We start from the raw sequence: 20,889 nt of genomic DNA, 5'->3' as shown, positions 1-20,889 counted from the left end.
CGCTTACTATGTGCAGAGCACTGTACTAAGAGCTTGGAATGTACAAATCGGTAACAGATAGAGACAGTCCTTGCCTTTGACGGGCTTACAGTCTGAGGTAACAGAGGCACAGAGAAGTTAAATGACTTGCCTAAGGTCACACAGCAGAGAAGTTGCAGGTCCGGGATTAGAACTCAGGTCCTCTAACTACCAGGCCTGTGCTTTTTAGCCTAGGCTACTAGGCTCTGCTGCTCCCACAAGGGAGCTTAAAAAGAGGGGAAGACAGACATGAAAATTATATACAGATAAGTTTATAAGTGCTGTGGGGCTGAGGGTGGTTGAATATCAAGTTCTTAAAGGGAGTAGATCCAAGTACATAGGTGACACATAAGGGAGAGGGAGTAGGAGAAATGAGAAGTAGCACGGCCTAGTGGATAGAGCAAGGGCCTGGGAGTCAGAAGGACCTAGGTACTAATCTCAGCTCTACTACCTTCCTGCTGTGTGACCTTGGACACGTGTCTTAACTCCTCTATGCCTCAGTTACCTCATCTGTAAAAAGGGGATTAGCAGTGTGAGCCCCAAGGGGGAGATGGACTATGTCCACTCTGATTAACTTGTGTCTTCCCCAGTGCTTAGCAGCCTGGCACATATGGAGCACTTAACAAATACCATAAAAAAAGAAGGATTTAGTTAGGGAAGGCCTCTTGGAGAAGATGTGAATTTTAATAAGGCTTTGAAAGTGGGGAGAGTGGTAGTCTACAATACAAGAAGTGGGAGGGAATTCCAGGCCAGGGTTAGGACATGGGCAAAAGGTTGGGAGCGAGATAGATGAGATTGCAGTACAGTGAGAAGGTTAGCTTTAGAGAAGCAAAATGAGTGTGCTGGGTTGTAGGAAATCAGTGAGGTGTAAGGTAGGATGGGAAGAGCCGATTGAGTACTTTAAAACAGGTGGTAAGGAGTTTCTGTTAGATGCAGGGGTGAATGGACAACCAGTGGAGTTTCTTGAGGAGTGAGGAGAGAAGTTGGGAGGTCAGCGACAAGTGGAGAAAAAGTGAAGAGAATTTTGCTGTTGGATATAAAATATTGTCCTCTGAAAGGCAGGCTCAACGAATTGTAGATTTGGAGAGCTGGTAGGGATTTCCAGAGGTCAGCTGGTCAAGCGCTCTGCCTCCAAGCAGGGTAAAGTATGAACTCTCTGGTATAAATGCAGGTGTGTTGTTTCCTCAAGCATTTCTAGTGAAGAAGGCTCCAGCACCTCCTTTGGAAACCAATCTGAAGATGGCCCCTAGTTGCCAATGAAAGTACCTTGAAGTTCTGATATCATTGCAGCCATGATGGCACACTCCTACCCTTGGGATCTCTGTCCCTCTTTGATGGAGGTGCTCATTCCTGTAGAGGGAGTGACAGTTCTTGGTGCAGCAGAGCTGGTTAGGTGGTCAGTTTCTACTTAGGAAAGTGTAGAGACAAGTATAGAGTATCTGCCTTACTGGCATTACACAGGCAAGATGAGTTGGGGGGCCAGAGCAGGCTCTAATCTGGGGTCATTCATTCAGATGTATTTATTGAGTGCTTGCAGTGTGCAGAGTACTGTACTTAGCACTTGAGAAAGTATAATACAACAGTAAACAGACACATTCCCCGCTCACAACGAGCATACAGTCTAGAGTGGGGAAGACAGACATGAATGCAAATTACAGATGTGTACATAAGTGCTGTGACACTGGGTGGGGGGAAGAGCAAAGGGAGCAAGTCAGGGCAATGTAGAAGGGAGTGGGAGATGAGGAAAGGTGCGGGCTTAGTCTCAGAAGGCTTCCTAGAAGAGATGTACCTTAAATAAGATTTTGGAGAGGGAGAGAGCAATTGTCAAATTTGAGGAGGGTGGGGTGTTCCAGGCCAGAGGCAGCACATGGGTCGGTGGTGAGATAGGTGAGATCGAGGCACGGTGAGATAGGTGAGATCGAGGCACAGTGAGAAAGTTAGCACTAGAGGAGCGAAATGTGCAGACTGGACTATAGAGGGAGAGAAGTGAGGTGAGGTAGGAGGGGATAAGGTGATGGAGTGCTTTAAAGCCAATGGTGAGGAGTTTTTGTTTGATGCGGAGGTGGATGGGCTACCACTGGAGTTTTTTGAGGAGCGGGGTGACGTATCCTGAATGTTTTTATAGAAAAATGATCTGGGCATCTGAATGAAGTAGGAACTGGAGTAGGGAGAGGTAGGAGGCAGGGAGGTCAACAAGGAGGCTGGTGCAGTAATTCAGGCAAGTAAGATAAGTGATTGTATTAACTTGGTAGCAATTTGGATGAAGAGGAGAGGCCTGATTAAGTGTGCCCACTGTCGAAGAACCATCAACGTTTCCCACCCTGCTTGAGCTCTTCTGAGGCATTCTCCCTCACCCCCCAATCTGGAAGTTGCAGGGGAAAGTCACTTATGAGGTGGTTCTCTTGTCTTTGATTCCCAGATTCTGATCGGAGCAGTGATCGCGTCGGGCTCAGCGGACAGAGACGGGCGGCTGCACCCTGGTGACGAGCTGGTCTATGTGGATGGCATCCCCGTGGCGGGCAAGACCCATCGATATGTCATTGACCTCATGCACAACGCGGCCCGCAATGGCCAGGTCAACCTCACCGTCAGGAGGAAGGTGCCGCCTGTAGGTGAGTCGACCTTCCACAGGCACCAGGGGGTGGCTCAGTTCCAGGGGAAGCATCCCGGGGACTCAGGCCTTGACTTCTGGTGATTGGCCCCGTTAATGGCTGTTGAAAATGTTTCTGGGATTCGGAAAACCGATCATATGCCATCTACGGTCAAACATCTATATGTCCAAAATTATGTGGCATTTAATGGTTGTGGGATTTATTAAGCCCTGACTATGTGTAAAGCAGTTGAGCTAAGTGCTGGGATAAATTCAAGATAAAGAATTTGTAGTCCCTGTCCCAGTCCCACAGATGAAAGTGGCAAGGACAGACCCAAAGGGAAGAGGAATACAATGCCAACATCAAGAAGAATCAAGGAACACTAAGATGGTAGCCCAAGCAGTCCCCAGAGAGGGCAGGGGCAGGATTCGATTGCCTTCTAGCTCCTCCATCAGCGTTCCGAGTATTGTAGTGGGTTTCATTCCTGGAATGACCAGCCAGAGAACAGAGGCTGTCTCAGCCATCGGGTGAACTTCCACAGAAATGTATTTTTGGGTGGCTACTTTAAGAATTGCTATTATTGAGGGAAAATATGGGGCTTTTTTCCTAGTGCCTCCCCATAGGAGTTACAAACCCAACCCCTCTCAGCTCCTCGAGGGCCAGAATCATGCCATCCATTATGTGGTCCCATGCGCATAGCACATTTTTCTGCCCACGGCACACAGACAGTCAGTGCTGATGATGATGAAGATTGCAATTATAGCAGACAACCAACAGGAAAATGGACTGGCACCATGTACCCTGGTAAAGCCCAAGAATAAATGCAGCCCCCAGACCTTGCTAATCTAAATTTTTATCCTTTTAACATCCAAGCACTTAACTGTTCTTTAATTGGCCAAGCCCCAGTGAGTAGGTGGTACTTTAAAGACTTTCCCATTACATCGCTTGGGGCTCCGGCCCTTCACTCTGAGGCCTCGGGGTTCAGAGATATCACACCAATCTGATTGAGCCAAATTGCCTGGCAGTGGGGTTCTGCGGGCTTACTGGAGTGATGCATGGCTGATCAGCCAGTTATCATTCAGGCCCTGGGCAAGTTGCTGAGGCATAGGGTGCATTGCAACTTGTTTTTAAAATAGGGATAAAATACCTTTTCTCCCTCCCTCTTAGGCTCTGAACCCTGCGTGGTACAGGGACTGTGATACAATCATCTTTTATCAATCCCAGCGCTTAGTACAGTGGTTTGCACTTAATAAACACTTAACCAATATTACTATTATTTTTATTCTCCTGTATAAAGTGGCCCTTGGAGGAAGACAGTGTTTTGGATGGTTTGATCCTTTAACTCTTTTGATCCTGCTGAAGGACTTTAGTAATAGGTTTGATGTGCTATACATGTTCTGGAGCCCGAAGATGAATTCAAGTAGTCCTTGATTTACATGGAAATATATTTGTTAAATGCAAAACTAATGCATCAACATAATTTCATGCTCCCTTTGCCTCAGGCTGATTATTGCAAATTAAATTTTGTACTAATCAGCCCAAGCTGTTAGAGTTTATGCCAAATGCTGTAGAAATATATTCGCATAATTGGTGAAATATGTGACTTCTGCAAAGATGCTCTTTACCACAATTTTTTGCCAGCTTTTGAGTAAGACTTTCAAGTCTAATTCACAATTGAAAGTGTTCAACCTCAGACTTCTCTTGGCACAAGTGAGCTTTCGCCTCACTTTGACCCAGTTGGCTTCAAAAGCACTGTTGACATTGAAAATCAATCACTCAGTAGTGTTTATTGTATGGCTACTATGTGCAGATTGCTGCACTAAGCTCTTGGGAGAATGCAGTAGGGTTAGGAGACACCTACTAGGCTATAAGCTCCTTCAGGGCAGGGATTGTGTCTATTTACTCTCAGCATATAGACTATTGATTGAACTCCAAGCACACAGTACAGTGCTGTGCAAAAAAACCCTCATTAATTGCCACTGACTGCAAGGACATATTCTCTGCACTTAAGGATCTGATCGCTGCACCCCTGAGAGTGGCTCCAACCCTTCCAGCATAAAGAAGCCGGAATAATTCCAACCACATGACACCCAGATAATAAAGAGCAGTGCCTGTGAGAAGCTCACCCAAACCCAGGGTAAGATGGGTCAGCAGCAGAAGACTAAATGAGCTGCTTGAGCTAACTTCAGAGAGACAGACAAAAAGCCAGAGGAAAAAAACTGCTATGTCTGCAGTGGCATCGCAATCTCTGAGTATGCATTGGTGATAAGCCTCAGATAGATTGTGAGCTCCTCTAGACTTTAAGCTCGTTGTGGGTGGGGAATGTGTCAATTTATTGTTATATTGTACTCTCCCAAGTGCTTAATACAGTGCTGTCCATAAATACAATTGAATGAATTACACACCTCCAGTTTTCCCTGGTTGTATGTATTGACACTCTTTTAAAAGATAAAAAGTGCATGGGCATGAGGTACAAATTTATCACTTAAGCGGCAGTGATCGGCTTAAATTCCCAATCGAAGTAGATACAGCAAGGTTTAGACAGACTGACCAGAAAGTGGGGGAAAGAGAAAGAAGCACTATGGGAAATCAAAATGACCTCTTCAGACATTAAAGGGTCCTTTACCCCAGGCCACCAATTCCCCTTCCTCCTCTAGCTTCCAAGAGTTCAGGGTGACTGGTCTCCTGATCCTCAAGCAATCTAAGGGGAAAAGGCAGACAACGGATCAAAATCTTGGGACAAGCAGATTCACCCATTTGACAGTTGGGAAAAAAATTTAGGCTAAAAAAGTCACAAGGTTGCAGTGTAAAAAAGTCACCTTCAGGGTAAGGTTCAGTATCAGAACTGAAGTGCGGAGGGGAAAAGCTGAAGGGAATTCTATTGTTAAACTACTAGTCATTACTGGCTTCCTTAGCTGATTTCCAGAATGGATCAATCAATCAATCAGTGTTTGAATGCATCCTTAATTCTGTCAGCTTAGTGTCAGGATTATTTAACCTCTTCAAGAGTATGTTAGCCAAGCGCTTCCAACCAAAAAGAAAAATATTCATACTTTTAGTGGCCTTTGCTTTAGAAGAGTCAACCAAATTGCATATCAGTCAGAATCCTGCACCCCACATCTGGGGAGCACACTGAGTGGAAAAGCTAGCACTGATTAGAAGAATGGTTTGGTGGCCGAGCCACCAGTGCCTCTGCCAGAAAGTTTGTGGATCGGCTTCTCTTTCCAAGTCCTTGGTTTAACAAGTAACTGTCCCCCTATAATGGAGAAGGGGGGAGGTTGTCGTGGCAATCAGGTGAGACGTTTTGCCAGCCAAATATATGCCACCCAGAGCTGTCCTTCTGACCTTTCCAGGCCACAGTGTATCTCCTATCTTGGCTCACCTCCCAAAAGCCCATTGGGGGTCATCTGTTTTGCAAACTATTCCAAACGCATTTGTCTGTTGATAATAATAATAATTGAGGTATTTGTTAAGTGCTTACTATGTGCCAGGCACTTTATTAAGTGCTGGGGGTAGAGGAGGGAAGGGATACAAGCAAATCGAGTTGGACACAGTCTCTGTCCCACATCAGGCTCACAGCCTTAATCCCCATTTTACAGATGAGGTAATTGAGGCACAGAGAAGTAAAGTGACTTGTCCAAAGTCCCACAGCAGATAAGTGTGGAGCTGGGATTAGAACCCAGATCCTTCCCACTCCCAGGCCCGTGCTCTATCCACTAGGCATGCTGATTTTCTTGAACAACCTGGGGACAATTTGACACATGCCATATAGGTTCGGTGGTACTGCTGATGGTACTACTGGATCAGCACCTCCTCGAGGGCTCCCAAACCCACTGTGTATGCTGAGAGGAGCCCCATCACTAGGGGCCTTGTGGGCAGGGAATGTGCTTACCAACTCTGTTAGACTGTACTCTCCCAGGTGTTTAGTGCAATCCTTTGCACTTGGTAAGCACTCAAATACCATTGATTGATAAGGAGGGATTTCTCTCTAGCTCAGAAATGGTGTGTCATGCAAAAAAACAGCAAGGGCTAGGGGTTAAGAACACAGGACCCGACTCTGCCACTTGCCTCCTGGGTCACTCTGGGCAAGCCCCTTAATGTCTCTGTGCTTCAGTTTCATCGAATGGGAATGGGTATTTCCCCTTCAGATATGTTGGTCATGGACTGTGCCTAAACTAATCATCCTGAATCTTCCTCATTGCTTAGCACTTATTACTATTATTACTGTTTTTATTATCATTATTAAAAGATCACCCTTGAAGAGTCCATGGGGCAGAAGCATCCAGAATTCTGGTGTCCTCACTGCAATGCCTGCTTCTCTTATGGAGAATCAGACTAGTGAAAAGGATCAAAAAGTCCTTGAAACTTTCCCTCAAGATGCATTTCCCCTAAAAAGGAGAGACAAATTAATGGCCATTTCCAACTTGGTCTTTGAATTGTTCTGCTTTCCAGCAGAACTTGTTTGTTGTCCCCCTCCCCCCAGCATCTCCATAGAGAAAGATGGTTTTTCTTTGTGGCAGGTTTCCTGAAGCAAAGAGTTTTCAGCCTCCTAAAATACGACAGCCAGAAAATGAGATCTCTTCTGTCAGTGTCTGTGACATTTAGTTGCTGATTTGGTCCAGCAACTCTTGCAGATTTTCAATTTGAATGTAGCCGCATAATAATTGTTTGTTTTCTTCCCCACACCCCACTCCGCCCCATCAACGCTCTCTAATCATTTTATTTCCAAGTTGCACAAGGACCAGTCAAGGACATGAACTTTGCTAGGAAAATAACAGTGTCTGGGGATTTGGGTTTAGCCAGAGAAAAAGACACTGCTTTGGAGTTTTAAAACCTGGGCGTGAGGGAAAACTTGTATGATTATTGTTATCATTTATGATCATGGTGTTTTTAAGTGCTTACCATGTGCCGAGCACTGTATTAGATTCAAAATGATCAGATGCTACATGGGACGCACAGCTTAAGTAGGAAGGAGAACAGGGATTAAACCCCCCATTTTGCAGATAAAGGAACTGAGGCACAGAGAAGTTAAGTGCCTTGCCCAAGATCACACAGCAGACAAGTGGCAGAGCCATGGTTAGAATCTAGGTCCTTCTAACTAGGAGTGCCATGCTCTTTTCTCTAGACTATGTTGCTTCTCACTGTTTTAAAATATTTTGCTTTGGGAAAGTATTCGAGTGGGTTCAGAAAGCCTCACTTTTTACTGAATTGCAGTGCCAATGTATTCCATTTAAGAGGGGCAAAGCAAGCAAGCAATCTATTGATTTTTCTTGTGCCAGTTTTTCTCCCCTGCTTAGGAGGTGAGGGATTTCAAAAGTCTTATGTCTTGCAAAAATGCAATCATCTCTCCTGGGTATCCAGTTGGGCAAAGGGGTAAGACTTGTAAACTTGTAAAATCGTGTCTCAGTGAAACTCCTGTTAATCATTTTTGCCTAGAAGAATAGCTTCATGATTTCCAAATGGGGAAGTCTATATCTCCAGATGCCGCAGAGGGCTAATTAGTTGTAATTATCTTTCATCTTATTATTCCACTGTTCGATAAACATCTTTTGAGCACACTAATCAAGTTGTGAGAGGAAAATGGTGAGACTCCTATAATTACTGTATGCCAGGCACCTCTTCAGCTCTTTTAATCAGAAGAGCAATAACCAAATATTGAATCAGTCAGGCAGATGCCCTTCAAGATGATGGATCAGCTTTCCCCTGGGTTGTTGGTGGGGAAGGATTGTTGCCTGTCAATCATTTCATGCAGCTGATTTGTTTGGGTTCTTTTGCAAAAAATAGGGTTCTGTTTTGGACTTGCTTCCAAGAGGTTCAGGAATGAAGGTATCCCTGCTGACCCATTTTTCTAGTCTGGCTTTCCTGGTTTGGAATTCCTGTCTCTCCCCACTCCAGTCCATACTTTACCCTGCTGCATGGATCATTTATCAACAAAAATGTTCAATCCATGTCTCCCCACTACTCCAGAACCTCCAATGGCTGCCCATCCACCTCTGCATCAAACAGAAACTGCTTTAAAGCACTCAGTCAGCTCTCTCACTCCTACCTCCCCTCACTAATCTCACACTCCAGCCCAGCCTGCACACTCTGCTCTTGTAGCACCAGCTTACTCACTGTGCCCCAGTCTCATCTATCCCACCACCGACACCTTTCCCACATCCTCCCCTTAGCCTGGAACTCCCTCCCCCTCCATATACATCAGACCACCACTCTCTCCATCTTCAAAGCTTTATTAAAGTCATGTCTTCTCCAAGCACATTCTTGGGTTCTAATCCCAGCTCCACCACTTGTCTGTTGTGTGACCTTGGGCAAGGCATTTAACTTCTCTGTGACTCAACTCATTTATCTCATCTATAAAATGGGGATTAAGACTGTGAGTCCGGTGTGGGGCAGGGGCTGTGTCCAACCTGATTAACATGCATCTATCCCAGTGCTTAGTACAGTGCCTGGCACATAGTAATCATTTAACAAATATAATTAAAAAAAAATAAAGTGCCCCTAGTTGAGTGATTGGAGAAGCAGAGATAAACTCGTTGCGGGCAGGGAACATGTCTTCCATTCCTGTTTTATTGTACTCCTCCTAAACACTTAGTATGGGAAGCGCTCAGTACATATGACTGATTGACTGACAGGAGAATGATGGCCTTAGTAATGCCTTGTGATTGTTCTCAGGGGAGTCCTGTCCCGAGAATGGAAGGAGCCCAGGTTCAGTATCAACCCACCACAGCTCCCCACGGAGTGACTACACTACTTACGCCAACAGCAACCACGCTGCCCCCAACAGCAACGCCTCGCCCCCCGAAGGCTTCTCCTCAGCCAGCCTGCAGACCAGCGACGTGGTCATCCACCGAAAGGAGAACGAAGGTTTCGGCTTCGTCATCATCAGCTCCCTCAACAGGCCTGAGTCCGGAGCAACGATAAGTGAGTGGGAGCTTCTCGCTTGAGAGTTCTTGGCCCAAAGAGATAGCTGAGATAATGATATCAGTAAACATTATGCTATTTGTTAAGCATTTACTAAGTGCCAAACACTGTACTAAACCCTGGGGGTAGATTCAACCTAATTAGGTTGGTTACAGTCTCTGTCCTACGTGGGGCTCAGAGTCTAAGAGGGAGAACCGGTCTTTAATTCATCATTTTTGGAAGTCAGTTAATTGTATTTATTGAGGACTTACAGAGCATTGGACTAAGGGCTTGGGGAAGTACAATAGAATAATAGACACATTCCCTGCCCATGACGAGTTTACAGCCTAGATGAAGATGATGAAACTTATGAATGAGGAAACTGTGACCCAGAGAAGTGAAGTGACTTGCCCAAGGTCACTCAGCAGGCAAGTGGCAGAGCAGGGATGAAACCCAGGTCCTCTGACTCCAAGGCCTGTGCTGTATCCACTAGGGCACCCTGCTTCTCTTGAAATGCTTTATGGCTGGGCGCACATAAGCAGTGCTTATCACTGAGGAGAAAGTATGGGCTGGTAATAATAATAATGTAATTGTTAAGCACTTACTATGTGCCAAGCACTGTTCTAAGCACTGGGGTAGATACAAGGTAATCAAGTTGTCCCATGTGGGGCTCACAGTCTTTATCCCCATTTTACAGATAAGGTAACTGAGGCACAGAGAAGTTAAGTGGCTTGCCCAAGGTCACCCAGCAGACAAGTGGTGGAGCCAGGATTTGAACCTATGTCCTCTGACTCCAAAGCCTGTGCTCTTTCCATTGAGCCACACTTCTGCTGGTAGAAAGACAGCAGCTCTCGGAGTCAGGGGTTTGGGTTATAGTCTTGTCATTTGAAACCTTTCCAATCTGGAAGAAGCTAACAAAATTTAGCTTTTGGGATGGAAGATGCTGATGAGTTTATTTTTATACCCTTTGCCTCACAGTGTGGAGCTGGCATTGAGCTTGCAGGTCGAATCTCCCTGCGACAAGAAGCTTTGGCTGGAGCTTATTCAGGAGCCATGTTTAATATCAAACCACCATTTTTTAAAAAATGGTATTTGTTAAGCACTTACTATGTCCTAAGCACTGGGGTAGTTACAAGCTAATCAGGTTCAACACAGTCCCTGTCCCACATGGGGCTCATAGTCTTAATCCCCATTTTAGTAATGAGGTAACTGAGGCACAGAGAAGTAAAGTGACTTGCCCAAGGTCATAAAGCAGATGTGTGGTGGGGCCGGGATTAGAGCCCAGATCTTCCAACTCCCAAGCTTGTGCTCTATCCAGTAGACCATACTGCTTTTTTTGATCATGAAGCCGCTTCTCTTGATCAGGCTAACCTAGCTGGACAAGGATGCAGAGCCAGGCACTTCCCAGGTGTTTAATCCTCGTTCTTGGGATACCAGGAGTCTGTGGGTTTTTGAAATGAAGGGGAAGGATTCTGGGGGGTCAGAGGTCTGCTTTAGTTCACGTGGGGTCAGCCTTGTACCCTCCAGACCTTCTCCCAGCCCGAATGATTTTAACAAACCCAAGGAAGACTTTTTCCAAGTATGAGAAGCCCATTTCCTCCCTCAGGACACTGCTGAGCTGCCAGTCAACAAGCGGCCCCGGGTGCCACAGCCCTTGTGCCTGCCATGTCCAGTTAGGACGCTTGTCAGATCAGCAGTCTGTCATCTGGGTGTCTTCCTCGCCCCTCTGTGCTGCTTCCAGGCTTCTGTCGAAACAGAGTTAAATCCACCACTGCCACCACCTCCCCTGTAAAATAAACATGCACACACCCACACACATGCAAAAACACACCCACCAGGTGCAAAAGTGCTATTCTCTGGTGGGCATCTGTCAGCTGGAGCACCTTTCTTTTTTTTAAAAAAAGTATTTAATAATAATAATGGCATTTATTAAGCACTTACTATGGGCAAAGCACTGTTCTAAGTGCTGGGGAGGATACAAGGTGATCAAGTTGTCCCCCGTGGGGCTCACGGCCTTAATCCCCATTTTATAGATGGGGTAACTGAGGCACAGAGAAGTTAAGTGACTTGCCCAAAGTCACACAGCTGACAAGTGGCTAAGCCGGGATTTGAACCCATGACCTCTGACTCCCAAGCCCATGCTTTTTCCACTGAGCCACGCTGCTTCTCTAAGTATTTGCTAAGTCCTTACTGTGTGTCAGACTCAGTATTAAGCACTGGGGTAGATAGCAGAAGATCAGGTTGGACACGGTCCCTGTCTCAAGTGGGACTCACAGTCTTAATCCCCATTTTACAGATGAGAGAACTAAAGGAGAGTACAATGCAACAGAGTTGTCAGGAGCTTTCAGTCTTAGCAATAATTCATTCCCTCCAGTTTTCTTTCCTGGGTAATTTTCAAATAGCATTGCTTCTTCATGCTGCAACTATTCTTAGTGCTCTAAGACTAGGCCTAGTTCTGGGTTCATAGCAACTGTAGCATATTTTATTTCCAAAATTATTTGAACCTGGCATCTCCAAAGTCAAGCCCAATCCTACAGTAAAAATGACAGAAACAAAAAGGAAAGGAGAAGTTCAGAGGGCTCGGTTCAGAACACCGAGACATTTCATTCCTTAAAATGGAAAATTGAATGCAAAACATTTCACTTTTTTGTATGGCAAACAATCTGAACCGTAGATCACTAATCTAATCATGAGTATCCATAGAAGGGCCCACAATTCTTATTCTCCACGCAATGGATGAGGCAAGCCTTCAAGAGCCCATGGAGCCAAGTGATGCATTGTATTTTTTTTAAGAGTCTTGGCCATTTTTCCTCATGTTTGACTGGAGCCCATAAATCATAAGTTTCCTCCACCAGGGAATCACAGAGTAGAAGGGTTTTTATTACTGTTTTCAAAGGATCCCCAGGCAGAGACAGGCCAACGTCTAGCATCTCAGCTTCTCGGCTCTCCTAAAAGCTTATAGATTTGTAAGAAGCGAATCTTTCCCTGAGGTTTAGATCCTGCAGCACCTTGTTACCCACTAAGTAGTTCAGGTGAAATTGCATCTTAAAAAGTACCCTCTATAATTTTTTTCAAGACAGTTTTCTGTCTAATCTGTGCAGAGCCTTGCATTGTGGGGGCAGAGGATTTTTCAGTTTAACATACATTTTGGGGAATCAAGAGGAAGAAAGCAGTGTATGGTAGGGAGATGGTACTCCCTTAATTACCACCTCCATGCCATCCCATAGCCACTCGCCTCCAAAAATTACACTCAGAGCAAGAATATGCCATGAAAGAGCATGGCGTAATGGAAAGAGCAGGGGCTTGGGAGTCAGAGGACTTGGCTTCTAATCCCAGATCTTCCAATTACTTTCCTTATAACTTCTCTGTACCTCAATTCTTCCTCCTACTTAGATGGTGACTATCCTGTCTATCTTGCTTGCCTCTACCCTTGGAATACCCTCCTTCATATCTGACAGATTATTGATAATAATAATTGTGGTATTTGTTAAGCACTTATTATATGCCAAGCATTGTATTAAGCAGTGAAACAGGTACAAGATAATCGGGTCAAACACAGTCTCTGTCCCACACTGAGCTGTGCAAGGCCTTGAGAAAGGATTACAGGTCTGGAAGTCAGAGGTTCACATCCTTGCTCCTGAACTTAGATTCCTCCACTTGCCTGCCGGGTGACCTTGGTCAAGTCACTTAGCTTCTCTCTGTCTCAGTTACCTCAGGATTAAATACCTATCCTCCTTCCCCCTTGGACTGTGAGCCTTATCTGGAACAGGGACTGGGTCTGGGCTGTACTATTTAAACTCTAAGCTCATGTGGGCCACGAATATGTCTCTGTATTATTGTATTGTGCTCTTTCAAGTGCTTAGTACAGTGCTCTGCACACAGTAAGCATTCAATAAATACAGTTGACTGACTGATTATGCCTAGTACAGTGTTTAGCATATAGTAAGCCCTAAACACATACAACAATTCATATTATTAATATTGCCTCAGTCAAGTTATCCCTTTTACTTTCTGAGCCTGAGTTCTTCACTACACTTCACCTCACAGGAATATTGTGAGGACCAAATGAGACTGTTGATGGGAAAGCACATGGGAAAACTGAGAGTGCTTTGAAAATTCGAGGTGGTACAATCGGTCTGATAAGTATTAGGCTCCATGGCACCTTTGTGTGAGAATTCCTTTCGGGGCAGCAGAACCCCATTTGGAAGTATGGGCAGAGTGGCACAGTATAGTGACCTCTCACCACTGCCCTGGGACAGCTACCTTAAGCCCCTCAACTCCATCAATCAATGGGGTCTAGCACATAGTTAGCACTTAGCAAATAGTATTCATTCAGTCGTATTTATTGAGTGCTTATTGTGTGAAGAGCACTGTACTAAGCACTTGGAAAGTACAATTCAGCAATAGAGACAATCCCTACCCAACAACGGGCTCACAGTCTTAATACTTATGTTCCCATGCACTTTGTACAGAATAATGCACAAAGCAGGGACCCAGCAAATAACCCTAATAATAATGATAATAAAAGAAGAGCTTGTTTGGACAGTACTATTCTGTCAGACCCTGGGGCATAATCACTGGACCTAGTAAAGGGGAGAGAGCAGGCCAGGCAGGACTTCACTACAAAGAGTTGGATTTTTCTCCAGGGATCTCTGCATCAGAAGAACTGCAGAGGGGCAGGTATCTCACAATTCTTTTTTTTATGGTATTTAATAATGATGGTATTTGTTAAGTGCTTACTATGTGCAAAGCACTGTTCTAAGCACTGGGGGGATAGAAGGTGATCAGGTTGTCCTGCGAGGGGCTCACAGTCTTAATCCCCATCATACAGATGAGGGAAATGAGGCACAGAGAAGTTCAGTGCTTTGCCTAAGGTCACAAGCAGAAAAGTGGTGAAGTCAGGATTAGAACCCAGGTCCTTCTGACTCCCAGGATGGTGTTCTACCCATTAGGCCACTCTGCTTCTCTAATTTCTTCAGGGCCTCGAGACAGAAAGGAAAGCATCCCATCAAAATGCCCCCTCCAGGACCAAGTCTTTCTCTCTACCCTTTCCCACTCCACCCAGTCTCTTGGAGCCCAATTAAAATCATTGGATTCTTTCATTCATTCAATTGAGTGCTTACTGTATACAAAGCACTGAACTCAGTGTTTGGGAGTATAATCTAACAATAAATAGACACATTCCCTGCCTACAACAAGCTCACAATCTCGAGACTCATCTATGGATGCTCAGCTCTTGACCCCAGCAGAAAAAGGAACCAAACGCAGGTGAAAGTTGTAGAGCAGAAGAGTCCCCAGCAGCACAGTCTCTGTTCACTGTTCTGCACACTGATACCCTCTGTGCCCAACCCTATGGTTGATCTGCCCGGTGCCCCCAAGGAAGAGGGTAGTCTGGGCATGCCACCTACCTGATTCTCTGCCTATGGCAGGCTACAATCTGCCTTATTTGAAGACTTGCTGGCCTCAGGAGGAGCACTCTGAGCTCACTGGAAATCAGTCAATCATATCTATTGAGCGCTTACTGTGGGAAGAGCATTGTACTAAGTGCTTGGGAGAATACAGTAGAACAGAGTTGGTAGATGTGTCCCCTGACCACAATGAGTTTAGGGTCTAGAGACAAGTTTATAATCTAACACACCTGGATAGATGGAGGTTTCACTTCTCTCTCCTTCCCCACCTCCCCCCTTCCCTCGCCCCCCCCCCCCCCCATGCATACACCTGTGGAAGACACCCTCCTCCACAGTGGACTTCCTAGTCATTCTTCTTATCTCCAGGAGGGAGGAAAATTCAGCTCAGTGATAATGGGAGAACAAGGCTAGAACAATAAGTTCTGATTTCAGACCGCCTCAGAGACTATTCAAGGGCTTTCAACTTTCAAAGGAGTCCTTCCATCCTGCCTGAAAGGTGGGAAAGGCCCAGAAGGCAGCTCAGCCATTTTTCAGATAGACACCAGTCCCAGGGCTCACCTAATCTGGGACTAGTTGTGATTGCTTTGGGCATGTTCCCGGGAGCCATGAGCACCAAGTTTTCCTTTGGACCAGGATGCAGAATTACATTATTCCCAATTAAAACCTGACACCCTATCAGTTGAACTGAGCCTTCAGCTTCTGGGGGGAATTGAAGATCTAGTGAATATTCATGTATCCTGCCAAATCCCATATTGAAGAGGACAGCTGGCTCTGAAGGGATCATTTACCAGTTTAGTGCCCGTTTCCATTTTACATTAAGAAAATATTTCAAGGTGTTATTATCCTCCAGAGGGCTTGGGGGATACGGTGGGGTCCTGCTAGTGGTTTTGACATTTACCTATTGTCACAACAAAAATGCGTGAAGACAGACAAGTGACTTTTTAAAAACACAATCTGGGAAGCGTCCTCAATTGATGGACTATGTTGTGGCCATAAAAATGAGGATGGTGGATTGTCCGTAACTCAGGCTTGGACTGAGGAAATGAGGCACCCATTCCTCCCAGGCGTGCTGACAAACAACTCAGAGCTGAGTCCTTCTGGGTGTGAAATGGGGAGTGTTCTTTCAGAGCAGGGCTTTGTGGCATTTCCATAGCCCCAAACTGGAGGGAGACATATCTAGTGGACATTCTGAAAGATGGGTTTTAGGAATAATGAGACGGTCTTGCTGTTATTAGTCAGAGCAGATGTACCACGATTTTTTAAAAAATTTTAAATTGCATTTGTTAAGCACTTACTGGTGCCAGGCACTCTACTAAGCCCTGGGGTAGATATAAACTAATCATGTTGACATAGTCCATGTCCCACTTGGGACTCAGAGTCTTAATCCCCATTTTACAGATGAGGGAACTGAGGCCCAGAAAAGTGAAGTGACTTGCCAGAGATCACACAGCAGGCAAGTGGCTGATGTGGGATTAGAACCCAAGTCCTTGAGACTCCCAGGCACGTGCTTGATACACTAGGCCACGATGTACCCAGGCCACATGGACTCCCACCCACCTGCATGTGTCCTGCCTGGATCAGGAGTAGCAGGAATAGTCACAGATGTTACTGGTCCCTGTGGATGAGTCACCGAGTGCCAAGTGCCCCAGTGCTGTGCTCTGTCTTGGGAGGGGAGAATCACACAGACTAACAGGAGTTACACAGCCATCTGGGGGACAATTGTTACTTTTAAGGTACTTGTTAAGCATTTATTATGTGCCAAGCACTGTACTAAACACTAGAGAAGTTTGGACACAGTTCCTGTCCCACATGGGGCTCACAGTCTAAGTAGGAAGGAGTAAGATTTAATCCCCATTTTACAGATGAGCTAGCTGAGGGACAGAAAAGCTAAATGACTTGCCTGAGGTCATCCAGCAGGTACATGGCAGAGCTGGGATTAGAACCCCGGTTCTCTGATTTCCAGACCCGTGCTCTTTCCACTAGGCCATGCTGCTTCCCTGTTAAAAACCCAACCCCTTTACCATGCCCCAATTTGGTGAGATCCACAGTTCACCCATCGGCATGGGCCACTGGCCTTCACTACAGGCAACCTGGAACATGGCCAGCATAGCCTGACGTGCTGGGGCTAGGATAAGATTGCCCTTGGCTGAACAACTGCCAGACTGATTTCTTTTGGGCACATCGAAGAATGCCAAGAAATCTTTCCGAAAGGAAGCAGCCACCCTCTGCATTGGATGATGGAGTCTAAAATGGGGATTAAGAGTGTGAGCCCCATATCTACCCCAGTACTTGGAACAGTGCTTGACACACAGTAAGCACTTAATTATTATTATTGTTATTATTATCAACTCACTCGAGCTAGTGTCTCAGGCTAATTTCTGGAGCCACAAGAGAACAATCCTGAACTGTAGACCAGAGGATATGTGGGTTTTAGACAAGTCTGAGGATATTCCAAATCCGGCAGATTTCATCACGCAGGGAAGGTTTGAAAAAGGCAACCTGCCGTTTGTCCCCTGGGTATCTGAGCACTCCAAAGCTCACTGTCAGTCAGTCAGTTGTATTTATTGAGTGCTGACAGTGTGCAGAGCACTGTACTGATTGGGAGAGTACAATATACAGACACAGACACTTTCCCTGCCCTCCATGAGCCAACTGGGGCCATGTGATTGTGTCTGTTGTGATGTGAAAACTAATATCAAAGAGGCCTTTCCATCTAAATCATGGTGGGCTGCATGTCCCCGCTTCCCCAGGAGCCCATTCCCAGCAAACGATTGTGTTGATGCATTTTAGTAAAGTGCTGACAAGGGCTGAAAGAGGAACCGAAGTAAGTCAAGGCCTCTTTTGGGTCTTGTGATTGCATTAGAAATGCACAAGATACACTTCTGCCTTGATCCTAGGGCACCTCATCACCAAAGCAATGTAACAATGTCTGATTGAGGTGCTTAACAGATCTCTTAAAAAGTGTTCACGGTGGCATGGGAGGCAGCATTAGCCAATTCAGAATGAGGCTACCTTCAGCTGACCTCTATTGTTCTTCAAGTAAATGTCCTTTCTCTCTGTGGTTAAGCAGTCTCAGGACCTTCCAATTATATGACATAAACTTGAAGTCAATCACTCAGCCTGAAGAGTGGCCTCTCTCTGAAGAGTTTGGTTTCCTGCCTCTGCTGTGGAAAATGAGCATGTCATCTAAAAGCCCGAAGCACCTGAGGAAGTTTTGCTAATTAAAAGCAAAAGGATTCTTGCTTCTTCAAAGAACATATCATCCAAAGCACTCAGAGCACAACCATTCCTCCCTCCTGAAATCTCTCCCGTCCTTTGCTCTTTCCACTCCAGTAACTCAGGATGTACCTTTGTGCAATTGGAGTTAATGCTTTTATTTTCTTTCTCTTGTGTTTGCTCACTGTAACTTACATTAGACAGTGCTGTGTATTTAGGTAGATGAGGCTACCTGATGTGAGATTCTAGCCTTGAGGAATAGTTGGGACTACAAAGATCCCAAACATATCAGGCTCTCCTTTAATAATAATGATGGTATTTGTTAAGTGCTTACTATGTGCCAAGCATTGTTCTAAGCTGTGTACTTTACCTGCTTCTCTGAGATGGTGGACATGCCACCTTTGCTGCTTGGAATGGTTTCACATCAATCTCTTCATCACCCAGTTGTTTCTCTGTGCTGCAAGTGAGCAAGCAGGCTACACATCAGGCTACTTTGTCCACTGCCATACCACATGGTTGGAGACTTTCTCAGTGGGTCTTTAAAATGGTCAGTCTGTCCTCCCTGTTGGCTTATAGTGTAAGCTCATCTCAAGACCCTAAACTCATTTTTTTAGGGTATTTGTTACTATGAGTCGAGCACTGTTCCAGGTGCTGCTGTAGATCCAGTGTAAACAGACCAGATGCAGTCCTCGTCCTACATGGGGCTCACAGTCTAAGTAGGAAGGAGAACAGGTATTGAATCCTCGTTTTGCAGTTGAGGAAAAATTGAGGTACAGAAAAGCAAAGTGCCTTGCCTGAGATCACTAAATAGACATGTGGCAGAGCCAGAAGTAACACCCAGGTCCTCTGACTCCCCCGCCTATGTTCTTTCCACTAGACCACACTGCTTTCCTGCTCTCTCTAGGCAGGAAACATGTCTACCAAGTCTGTTATATTGTACTCTCGAAGCCTTTAGTACCATGCTCTGGTACAGTGCTTTACACACAGTAAGAGCTCAATAAATATGATTGAATGAATGACTGAATGCTCTGCTCGCAGCAAGTGCTCAATAGGTACCATTGATTGATTGCTTATACTCTGTGGTTGTGGTAGGGGGCATGTTCTGGGTATGAATTTGTCTTATCTCCCATGTTAGGTTGAAGGTTCACTTAGGCCCAGGACCTGTGTCTTCTATTTCCCTTATAACTCCCCCGGAGTGTGCCAAGTAAGTTTGTTGACTGAATAATCCTCAGGAAGTTGGGCAGCAACTTGATGGTTATCTAAGGAAAAACTCTGGCCCCATCGGACCAGACGGACATCAAGGAAGTCATCTCCGGGTGCTACTTTTCAGCTAGCTCCATTACTCGGTTTGATCCAGGAGCAAACGGGTTTATTCCTATGGCTGTCTGGCACCATTCCCCATCATGTGGTTACAGAGCATTTGTTGCAGCCCAAATCCGCAGGGGTTTCCTGGGGACTTAATCACTCAATCAGTGGCATTTAGCACATACTGTGTGCAAAGAAAACTGTAAGAAGCCCTAGGAAGAGTTGGTAGACATGTTTCCTGCCCACAACAAGCTTATGGTCTAGAGGGGGAGACATTCAAAGAAATTGTGGTTATTTACATATGTGCTGTAGGGCTGAAGGTGGGGTGAATATCAAATGCTTAGAAGATACAGATCCAAGTGCATAATTCTGTTGTATTAGTCTCTCTCAAGTGCTTAGTACAGTGCTGTGCACACAGTAAATACAAAATACCACTGATTGATTCCATAGATGATGCAGAAAGGACAGGGAGTAGAGAGAAATGATGGCTTAGGCAGGGAAGATCTCTTGAAGAAGATGGGATTTTTAGTAGGGTTTTGAAAGTGGAGAGAGTGGCAGTCTGTTATAGGTGAAGGGTTGGGGGAGTTTCATGCCAGAGGACCTGAGCAAGGAGTTAGCAGTGAAATAGATGAGATCCAGGTACACTGAGTAGGAAGGTGACAGTGGAGCAAAGTGAGCAGGCTGGGTGTGATAGGAAATCAGTGAGGTAACACTGAAGGGGGAGAGCTGATTGAGTGCTAATCAGCAAAGTAACATAGAAGGGACAGAGCTGATTGAGTGCTTTAAAGATGATGGCAAGGCGTTTCTGTTTGATGAGGAGGTGGATGGGCAGCAACTGGAGGTCCTTGAGGAGCGGGGAGATGTGGACTGAATGTTGCTTTAGAAAAATAATCTAGGAGGGAACAAACAGGCTTCCTGAGCAAGCTTCATAGGTGTAATGTGATGGAAAACAATGGCCATCATTTTCCCTGTCAGTCTTCTCCAACATATCCATACACAGCACCATGGATCAGCAAGGGCAGTGATTGCCATCAACATCCAGAGGAGGAGGGGGAATAGCTGTTTGATGATAACAAGGTGTGGCCTTTTCTCTCTCTTTCCCCTCTCCCTCCTTCTCTCTCTGATCCATGGCTCTTCCAGCCTTCAGCAGGGAGAGCCAACAGATTCCCCAAAGAGATGGAAGAGGATTTTCCCATGATGTCCTCCCCTCCCAACTGGCATGAGGTTACTCCACTTCCATATTCAGTTTGGGAAATGTTTGATGTCTATCAAACATGGGAAGAGGTGTAGCCTAGTGTTTCCAGAGCATGGGCCTTGGAGTCAGAGGACCTGGGTTCTAATTCCAGCTCTGCCACCTACTGCTGGGTGGCCTTGTGCAAGCCACTTAACTTCTTTATGCCCAAGTTCTATTATCTGCATAATGGGGATTCAGTACCTGTTCTTTCTTCCAC

General features: G+C 45.5%; 1 protein-coding gene across 9 annotated transcripts in view; it reads left to right on the top strand.

Moving 5' to 3' along the window:
* The window catches only part of MAGI2 (membrane associated guanylate kinase, WW and PDZ domain containing 2), a 902,790-nt gene that overhangs the window by 819,118 nt on the left and 62,783 nt on the right, over positions 1-20,889 (top strand). For all 9 annotated transcript variants that reach the window (XM_029077508.1, XM_029077506.1, XM_029077507.1 and 6 more), the window contains 2 exons: positions 2,438-2,630; positions 9,282-9,530. In XM_029077508.1, the coding sequence (XP_028933341.1) occupies positions 2,438-2,630; positions 9,282-9,530 (442 nt within the window). The remainder of the gene's footprint in view (positions 1-2,437; positions 2,631-9,281; positions 9,531-20,889) is intronic.

This window comes from Ornithorhynchus anatinus, chromosome 13, assembly GCF_004115215.2.
Source record: "Ornithorhynchus anatinus isolate Pmale09 chromosome 13, mOrnAna1.pri.v4, whole genome shotgun sequence".
NCBI lineage: Eukaryota > Metazoa > Chordata > Mammalia > Monotremata > Ornithorhynchidae > Ornithorhynchus > Ornithorhynchus anatinus.
Note: the sequence above shows the minus strand (reverse complement) of the source record. Positions and strands in the feature narration are given on the sequence as shown.